Here is a 10118-nt window from a genome sequence, read left to right on the forward strand (position 1 = left end):
CTAAAACTTGTCTGCTCTGGACATGAGATGCTTCCTGGTATTCTTCTCAGGCCTAAAAAGAATGAGGTAGCACTTTGGTGCAAAAATGCAGCCCAGCAGGCCGTAGCTGGAGGCAAGTATGGCAAACACTTCAGTGAGAGTTGAATACTTCCCTGGGGAGCTGATGTAGGCGGGAACGAAGGCCACCCACACGGCGCAGAAGATGAGCATGCTAAAAGTGATGAAGCGCGCCTCGTTGAAATTGTCCGGAAGCTTCCGGGCCAGGAAGGCCAGCAGGAGGCAGAGGCAGGCCAGCAGGCCGATGTAGCCCAGGACCAAACCGAAGGCCACGGGCGAGCCCTCGTCGCAAAGTAGAATGACTACGGCGCTCTCGCGGGGAATCAGCTGGCGAGGCGTTGGGGGAGCCACGATGAGCCATACGGTGCAGATCAGCACCTGCAATGAAAAGATCAATAAATATAGGGATTAAGCAGAGTTAATAAAAATTCACAAAATAACAAAGTAAAATTTAATAAATATTTTTGGCAAGTGAAATGAAATGAAAATTCTGGGCTTACTTTAAATGTACCGGTAGTTCTTTTGGTTAGAAAGTTGAAGAGCTGTTTAAGAATTTTAGTTCACACAATGCGTAGTGACCTTCTTTTTTTCCCTCCACAAATACTTCATATATTGTCACCCTCTTATTTATTTATTATTTTGCAAAAAAAATATTTTTTTGCCTAAATCATCTCCTCATGATGCAAGTGGTAAAAAAATTTGTGTTTCCTGAAAAATCTGAAAAAATTACGTACGCAATTATTTTAAAAAGGCGTTTATATAAGAAAAACTAATACTAAAACTAATAAAAGATAAACTAAAATGAAGCAATTTCGAGAAAAAAAAATTCATGAAAACTGGAAAAAAAATCATGATAAAAAAAATGAAATGAAAACTTATGTAATAAAAAAACAAAAAAAAACAAGAGTCACTATAATGGAAAATCCCAAACTAAAAAATAGCGAAAAACTGCATAAAATTGACGCCCAATTAAATGCATTTGGAGATTATTTTTTTTAAATTTACAAACCCAATAAAGTCTATGAAAATGCTGTAAAATTTTCAACATATGCTTTCCAAGAAAAATGGAGAATTGTGTGTATGTTGGGGGGGGGGGGGGGGACCCATAAAAACCCTGGGAAAAAAAAACATGGAGAAAAAAAAGATTTTAAAAATCCACAAATATGCAAATCCACTGGTGGCGAACCGGAGTCAACTGTGTTATAACCCCGGACAGAGATGGGAAGTATCCAAGTACAAATAATTTGTTATTTTACTTGAGTAGTTTTTTTTCAGTACTTTGTACTTTCCTGAGTATTTATTTTGTAGACTACTTTTTTACTTTTACATTTTAACATGAGTACCTGTACTTTTTACTTGATACATTTTCAAAACAAGGTAATTAATTTTGTTTTTAAATGCATGAAAAACATTCAAATACTTGACCTGAAAGAAATCCTCCGCCAATAAAATGAAGCGTTTCACACGGTCCCAGCTTGATTGATTGGCGACGTGACGTGATAACATGACCCCCAATTGGCTAGATTAGGGTTAGGGTTAGGGTTGAGGGTTAAGGGTTAGGGTTAGGGTTAGGTTTAGGGGTTGAGGGTTAGGGTTAGGGGTTAGGGGTTAGGGGTTATGGTTAGGGGTTAAGGGTTAGGGGTTATGGGTTATGGGTTAGGGTTAGGGTTAGGGGTTAGGTAGGGTTAGGGTTAGGGTTAGGGGTTGGGGTTAGGAGTTGGGGTTAGGGGTTGGGGTTAGAGGTTGGGGTTAGGGTTAAGGGTTAGGGGTTAGGGGTTAAGGGTTAAGGGTTAAGGGTTAGGGGTATGGTTAGGGTTAGGGATTAGGGATTAGGGATTAGGGGTTAGGGATTAGGGGTTAGGGGTTAGGGTTAGGGGTTAGGGTTAGGGTTTTGATTAGGGTTAGGGTTTGGGTTTGGGTTAGGGTTAGGGTTAGGGTTAGGTAGGGTTAGGGTTACGGGTTAGTTAGGGTTAGGGTTAGGATTAGGGGTTAGGGTTAGGGGGTTAGGGTTAGGTTTTTGTAAAGGGTTAGGGTTAGGGTTAGGGTTAGGTTTAGGGTATTTGAACTTGATAGCAAGTCAGAGAGTCAATCGGCCGATGTATACCCATTTTTACTCCATTAGCTAATATCTTTCAAATTGACATGGTAAAAATACTGGCCGAGAAAATTCATCATGTCTACAAACCTATATTGCCAGCCGAGAAAAGGCGCAAGCTCATCCTTAACTTCCCCATGGGGATACATACATTTTGTGAATCTGAATGAAAGCTATCATTATTACAACTCAAAATAAAGTCTACAAATAGCCCTCACCTGAATCAGAGTGCAAAGACTAATAATAGCTTTTTGCTGCGCGGGCCCAAACCACTTCATGACCCTACTCCCGGGAAATGAGGCCTTGAATGCCATCAGCACCACGATGGTCTTCCCCAGGATGCAAGAGATGCAGAGCACAAAGGCGACACCGAACGCCGTGCGGCGCAGCATGCAGGACCACTTGGAGGGCTGTCCGATGAAGGTGAGCGAGCACAGGAAGCACAAAGTCAAAGAGAAGAGCAGAAGGAAGCTCAGCTCGGAGTTGTTGGCCCTGACCACGGGGGTGGTCCTGTGGTAGGAGAAGACCAAGACCACGGCGCAGGTGCAGAAGGAACCAATGAGGGATATGGCCATCAGCGTGATGCCCACGGTGTCGCTGAACGAGAGGAACTCCACCTGTTTGGGGATGCAGGCCATCCGCTGCTCGTTGGACCAGAACTCGGGAAGGCAGCGCACGCATTCTATGGCATCTAGAAAGCAAAGAGAAAAAAAGACCTTAGCGCTCACACCAGCGAGTCTCGTCACGTTCGAGGAGCGAGTAATCCTCACCGGTCTGATTGCTAATCTCCCCTGCTGTACACACCACGCAATCATGGCAGCAGATAGGGAAGTGAGGCCGGATCGCTTTGCGGGTGCCGGGAGGACAAATGTTACTGCATACTGATAGCGGGACCTGTGCAACAAGGGCAACACCAACTGCACTGGTTTCTAAAAAAGACCGACACAGTCATTGGATGCTTCGTCAGGTATAAATGCACAGCTAATCAGATGCAATACAAAAGCTGTATCCAAAGGGATTCTTCTGAAATGTACACGAAAACAAAGGAGAAATAGTTGCCGCTAAATAGAGAAAGTCGGGTCAACATTTTATGATCAAACCCAGAAATCGGGTGAGCAAAAAATGAAGCATATCAAGAAAATATTGCTCCTACTGTGAAGTATGGAGATGCTCTTTGTAAAGGCAACACATTTGATAAGGGTTGTCAAAATGAGTGCGTTCATTTGAGTCCTTTCCAAAAACGTATGAATCCGTTTTTAATACTTTGTCCTGCACTCCCCAAAACGTTTTTTTTTTTTAATGCTAGAGCACCAAAAGGCTTTGATAAAGCTTTTGACATGAAGAAGTCGCTTAAAGCAGCGGTAGTTATTACAAAAAAAAACGGCCAGCAGGTGGCAGCAGAGTATAAGAGATCAGCCAGGGTCATGTTGCAAAAAATGACCTCAACACAAATCAATATCACAATCGTTTTTTACAGTACAGTACATCTGGTTAATTTTAACTCAATTTTATGAATTTTTAAATTATTTTATCAATGATTAAAAGATGCAGTGGAATTTCTATTAGTTTAAATATTTTTTTCCACTTTTATGTTAACAAGAGTATGAAAACTTAACAATTATTGTACATTTTATTGTACGTTTAGAACAGATATAACATTTGGGATTAATCGTGAGTTAACTATTAAGTATTGTGATTAATTACAATTAAAAAAATTAATTGCCTGACACTCCTACATTTCATACAGCTCTTGCATTGGCTTTGCTGTGTATCGATGAGTAACTCATTGAGATTTTTACTTCGGTCTGGTTGCCGTTCCACACGATGTCCTCGCTTTCGATTCGGAGCTTCTGCCGCCCGTCTCCGACCGTCTCGTCAAACTTTCCGACGGTGACGAACTGGATCCCGCCGCTTGGGCTCAGCTGCCAGTTGACCAGATCGTACATGGCCGCCGGGTCGCCATTCTCGTCAAATGTGATGTCATCCCCAAAGGAGTTGAAGTACTCCACTTGTTTTATGTAGTGAAGCAGCTAAAGATAAATAATATTGGTTAGATGATTAAGAACATGCTAAAAAAAAAAGTTGAAATATTTTTGGGTCAACCAAATATTCCACTTTTAGGTCAACCAAGACATTTCTAAGGATGTCCATTTCCATGCATTTCCATGTCTCTTGTTGAGGTCCGGTCGATCCATTTTTAGGTGTCATGTGACGTCAAAATGTCAACAACAAGATGAAGAAGACTATTTAACCCGTGGGCAGTATTTTATTTTGAAATGGCTTGGTCAGAACCAACAAAAAGCCCAAAAATGGTCACAATAACGCCTAGGGGTTAAAGGGAAAATCAACCTTAAAAATTTCTTGACAATATGTTATATGTGACCTCACTAGTCTAAACATGACATTCTGATTAATATTACATTTGTGGAAAATGAGTTATAAAGCAAAATCCAGCTGCTTTTATCCATCCCAAGGGGGCGGCCATTTTGCCACTTGCTGTCGACTGAAGATGACATCACAGTTGCTCAGGGCTTCGGCAATGACTAATCACAGCTCACCTGTTTCTTGAAGCTGAGCTGTGATTGGTTGTTACCTGAGCAACATTGATATCATTTTCACTCAACAGCAAGTGGCAAAATGGCCGCCTTATGCTACCATAACTCATATTCCACTAACCCAATATTAACCAGAATACCGTATTAGACTAATAGTTTAGTGTAATAATTTATTCACGCTGCCATCTACAATGACCTGTAAGTCATGAAGAGGGTCTTCTGCCCAGATTTAGTCATAACTATTTAAATTTATTTATTTCCTCAGTAGAACTTTTATCTGTGGATGTGTCTTTTTGAGTGATGTCGCAATTTCTCCTCGTGCCGGTTTGTCTGGGGGGCCTCCTCTATTTCCACAACAATAGACCATTTGTCTGTGTTTGAAGTCAATGTGTATTGAATGATGTCTGTAAAAGTCTTATCTCATGTCTGGTGAACTCCGGGTGGGCTGGGGGCTTGGGGGTTTTGTGGTACCGCCCTTCAAGATAGTATAAGAATGTTGTAAGTGCTCTGAAATCTTCGCACTAGTGAGAGGCTGCCGCCATTGTCTGGGAACTCACTTGTGCCCGGAATATTCTATAGAAATAAAAGCTTTGAAGTGACTGTTCATCGATCTCCAACCTGCATTCGGATAACCAACATTCTCACTACCCGAAAGAAAACGAACACGCGGAAGAAAAAGATCCTTTTCTTCAACGATGATTTCGCAAATCTGAATTTCCAGACCCTCTTCCATGTCTACCCGTCAACAAACATACTTGACAATATATACGTTCATGGCAGTGAACGGTTGATTTGTAATCCAAGTTAAAGTTCACATCGAAAGGTTCTACTAGTGCATTTCATCATTTATCTCATTCACTACCAACCCAGTAAAAATAGATCTTTGACGTCTAAAGCCGTCATTGGCACTCAATGAGTTGTATGAGTATGTGAGTTGTGTATTTTGTAATAATACCTGCCATGGCTGGATGCTACGAGCATCTGGACAAGTGTGAAGCGCAAAAGGACCTTTCCCATCCTCGCAGCTTCTCATGCTCCTCAGTGCATACACTATAGCATACACTGCTTTATAGACATTATATGATATCCTCAGCTGGGACACATCCGAGTAGATGTTTGCCACCGTCCTCAGATCTTCAGCTCCAGTGCACGGCGTTTTAACACTTCCCTCACCAAGGCCGCATTGGAAAACTTCTTCCCAAAACGGTATCAGAAAAGGGTCTTCGCTAGCGCCAGGGCTGGACGGATGCAGGCGGAGCAGGAAGTCCCGCAGTCCGGGGATGTGGACTCGACGGATGGCGAAGCCCATGGAGCCCTGCAAGATGGCGCGATACTTCTCGGGAGTGGAGAGGACGGCCGCTGTGCTCCAAGCCTCGCTTGCCAGCCACTGTATCCCGTCCAGACCCTCCCTGCCATGATGGAGGATGATAATATTTCAGAGAATGTCACACTCGGGGGTGATTGGAAAATGAAGACGGATCTTACCTGAGAGCCTCATCGAAGAGCGCCGCTGCGTCCTGTTCCACGGCAAACACCAGGATCACGCGTGCCCCGGAGGAGCGGATATTGGAAATGATGGATGAAATCGCCTTCTGTGCTCGGTTCTTGGGGACGATTTCATAGAGGGCCACGCATGCACCTAGTTTTCGAACCTGAGACGTACAGTAAGGCACACCACTCAATAAACGTGCCACAAATGTACTTAAAATGTAATAGATTTGCAGATACATTTGGCAAGTTTACCTAAACTAAATTCAACTTTATTTACATAGCACATTATCATACAACATGTGCGGCTCAAGGTGTCTTACACTATGACAACATAAGCGAAAGGGACAAGAAATGACATAAAGTGATGTGGGGTCATCAGGAGACACAGAAATGTAGAGCTGAAAACGAATTCCGTGTCTCCTGATGACGTTGCCTAATGGCAGCACATACAAATTAAAAAGTGACGGACCTAAAATTGAACCCTGGGGAACGCCACAGGCACAATCCATGTTGTGTCTCTCTGAGGAGTGTTCACCCAAAGTGACAATTTTTTTTTGGTAACACTTTATAATAACTATCCGTTAGAACTAGTTAATAGATCATTAGTAAATTAATTCATGTGTTATTTACTAACAGTCAAGGAGGAATAGTTGCAACTTAAGAATGTTCCAATAACTCATATAAACTATTGACTGATACGCAACAAGTCACTAGTAATTTACTAATAGCTTGTTTATAAAATATTACTCATTAGGAGGTATAGTTAGAAATTATTAACTATAACGCATTACCTAACAGTTTATTAATGATATATTAAGCATCATTATAAATCCTTAACAAACCGTTAACACATCATTAACATTTCATTAATTAACAGTTTACTAATGATCTATTAACTAGTAATAACAGATAGTTATTATAAAGTGTTCCCAATTTTTTTTATAAATTATGACGCCCCCTAACATCTTTGACTGCCAGACGTTTTCAGAAAAGGGATGCCGTGGGTGCCAGCCGATTTAAGCATTTTTGACTGATCTTTCAAGGTCCACAGAAAAAATTATGTGTTTGGACTATGGAAACACACATACTACCAAATGGAAGATTGGACTCTCATCTTTCATCAGAAAAAAAAGTTTCTTTCTACCTTATTCCGTTTTTCAGTAATCAACAATAGAAAATGGTTAGTTTTGCTTTGCTCTGTTTTGAAAAAAACGTCTTTTAACGTCTTTGGCACTCCTCCATAGGATTTTACTAAACGTTATTTAACGTTTTTGGCAGTCAAAGAGTTTTAAAGATACATTATTGTTTTTGCCAATTGACTGAAATTGCAACATTTCCTGTGGAAACATGGTTGGGGATGACTTCACCCAATTAAGTGATGTAGTGGACATGTACTGTTGGTGACAGCTGAGCACATTAAGATTGCTGACTCACCTCATCAGCAAAAATGTTTGCACCTCCACGGCCGTACGCATCATCCCCTGCGATCACACCCACCCAAGTCCAGCCGAAATGTTTGACCAGTTGGACCAGCGCATCCACCTAAAGAAAACATACACCATGGACGCTAGATAATCATCTATTCTCAAGGACAAAAACTAAATGTGACATGGGATAAAATGTTCACACCACGATCACGATTACCAATATGATCATGATATTACTTAAAGTAATCACAGATACACATTTTGGTACGCCTACTGGAAAAAACAAATGCAATAATTAGATGTTCGGGACCAACGCAACATGTGTCCGCCATCCACTTTCAAGTCCTGACTCCTCGGTTGATCATCACTGTAATAACGGTTTAAACTTTTTCAACCCTCCTTTAAAATGATTTGTACAATTTACAAAAGTTAGTAAGACATCTGAACAGTGAGGGTTACTCACCTGGAAAAAGTCACTGGGCATAGTCCTTAGAAAAGCAGGAAACTCCTTTTTGTCACTCAGACAAGCACAGCTAGAAAAGTAACTGACCTAAGAGACAGCAATAAATACATGTTGGGAATTTACTTTGGAAATGTAATTTACCGTAGTTACAATTACAAGTTATCCTGTTGAAAATATAATTTGGGGAAAAAAAAAAAAAATATATATATATATATATATATATATATATATATAATCTGAGTTGTGGCAAATGTAACTAAAAGTAATCTAATTACTTTTAATTACATATCTTCCTTCTAGATGTAATTAATTACTATTAATTTGTTACTCCCCAAACCTGCACATACATTAATATCAAATGCATGCATGAAAAAAAAAACACTTTTGATCCAAATAAGTCCCAGAATTGTTGGCTTGAGAACGAATTTCATGATAAAACAACAACCCAAAGAACTGAAACTGTATTTGCCGGTCACCTGCGGCACATGGAAGACCCCCAAGAAACGGGCCACGACCAGCGACTGGGTGGAGCCTCCATCCCCTATCACGGCAGGTACGGCCCCCCTGCAGATGCTTTGGCTCTGCAGCCCCCCTTCAGCCATGGATGCGTTTTCGCTGCCCATCAGCTCCATGGCGGCCTTGAGAGCCTGGTGGGCGCTACTGCACGAGTCGTAGATCTTAAATCCCAGCGTGATGTTAGGAAGGAGTTCACCCTCCCTGTTGATCTCCTCGATAGCAAAAATCATGGTCTGCATCCAGCGGAATGTCCTGAAGTTAAATCTGGATGGGTGGGAATAATGAAAGCTGAATGCTAAAACATAATAATAATAATAATAATAATAATGTGGAATGCTTTTGAAATGTATATAAAGTAAATCGAAAGATGAATTACATAAAAATAACTAATTATTAATTGTAGATGAATGATAAATTTAAAAAAAAGAAAATTTGAACTGCAATCAGTATAAGGAGGGTTTTGAACCCTCACCTACTGGACAATGCGCCACCACAAGACCCACTGGTCCACACAGCAGTCTTGTGAAATTGTATTGAAGGATTTCAATTTCAAAGTGTCCCATTGAAAATTTATGTGGGGGGGCGGGGGGGGGGGGGGGGTGATATTTAACGCTAAATTGTACGAAAATTGTAAATAATGTGGAACCAGACGATATATTCCCAGGAAGGTGTACATTTTTTAAACTGTGTATGTGGGAGTTTTTGTACGGCAAAAAAAGTGTGGAGAATAAAAAGTACCTAAAATAAGAATAATAAAGGTTAGAAACATAAGTGGGAAGGCGGTTTCAACATTCCCACAATTAAATCCACTCACTGGTTGTCAAAAGTGGTTACCTGGTGCATTGCGTGGGTTTGGGTTTGGAGGTGAACGTCAGATTGGGCTCCACCACCATATCGTGAAGGGAGAAGAGCCCCCCCAGGACGATGTCTCCCTTTTTCTCCAGCACCGGCAGGCTCATCGAACCCGGGATGACGTCACAAAGCTTCTTCTGGTCTTGGTAGGATTTATGAGGGAATAACATCGTCACCCACAGGATGTTCCAGATATCCAGTTTCCAAACCTGAAACATTGTTTTTTGGTTTAAAAAAATAATAATCGCTTTCAAAGGCTGTAAGTTATTTAGTTTGATCTGAAATCCTCATTAGTCGAAACCTTACGCAGTGCTTCAAAGCAACACTGTGAGCGCGCCGCAGACAAGCCACAAGCCTTTATAGCCTTAAACGTACACTGACCGTAAATGCCTCCTGTCACATAACATCACAGTCACATTTGACTTGATTTCCCCCGAGCCAGCAAATCAATGGAAAAGGAAACCTGTTGTCTGTGTAAATAACAATCATAACAAGGAGGCACTTTCGCCCAAACGAGACAAGACATTAGCAAAGTCATGTCTCCATGTCACGCCTGAGCGGGCCTAAGTCAACCTTCAGCGATAGGGAGAGACGGACCGCAACACACTTACACACAATCACACACATGTGATACACACGCACTAGTCTCCATGTCGGGGTGG

The 10118-nt window shown here is 41.4% G+C and overlaps 1 protein-coding gene across 1 annotated transcript; it reads right to left on the bottom strand.

The window, feature by feature from the left end:
* LOC144052285 (extracellular calcium-sensing receptor-like) lies at positions 1 to 9581 on the bottom strand. The gene is made up of 10 exons (XM_077566217.1): positions 9439 to 9581; positions 8565 to 8868; positions 8089 to 8175; positions 7633 to 7740; positions 6193 to 6359; positions 5663 to 6116; positions 3952 to 4182; positions 2923 to 3046; positions 2371 to 2843; positions 1 to 435 (listed from the first exon to the last, which is right to left on the bottom strand). The coding sequence occupies exons 1-10, from the start codon at positions 9561 to 9563 to the stop codon at positions 1 to 3; spliced, it is 2508 nt and encodes an 835-aa protein (XP_077422343.1). The 5' UTR covers positions 9564 to 9581.
* Between the last annotated feature and the right edge of the window lie 537 nt (positions 9582 to 10118).

The sequence above is a fragment of the Vanacampus margaritifer genome, chromosome 5 (genome assembly GCF_051991255.1).
Source record: "Vanacampus margaritifer isolate UIUO_Vmar chromosome 5, RoL_Vmar_1.0, whole genome shotgun sequence".
In the NCBI taxonomy this organism is placed as follows: domain Eukaryota; kingdom Metazoa; phylum Chordata; class Actinopteri; order Syngnathiformes; family Syngnathidae; genus Vanacampus; species Vanacampus margaritifer.

Excerpts from the sequence above, each read along its gene's own strand:
- LOC144052285 (XM_077566217.1), bottom strand. The coding sequence starts at position 9,563 with ATGAGCCTGCCGGTGCTGGAGAAAAAGGGAGACATCGTCCTGGGGGGG. Across the intron at positions 6,360-7,632 it reads CAAACATTTTTGCTGATGAG|GTTCGAAAACTAGGTGCATG; the intron begins GTGAGTCAGCAA and ends TGTACGTCTCAG. Across the intron at positions 6,117-6,192 it reads CTCTTCGATGAGGCTCTCAG|GGAGGGTCTGGACGGGATAC; the intron begins GTAAGATCCGTC and ends CCATCATGGCAG.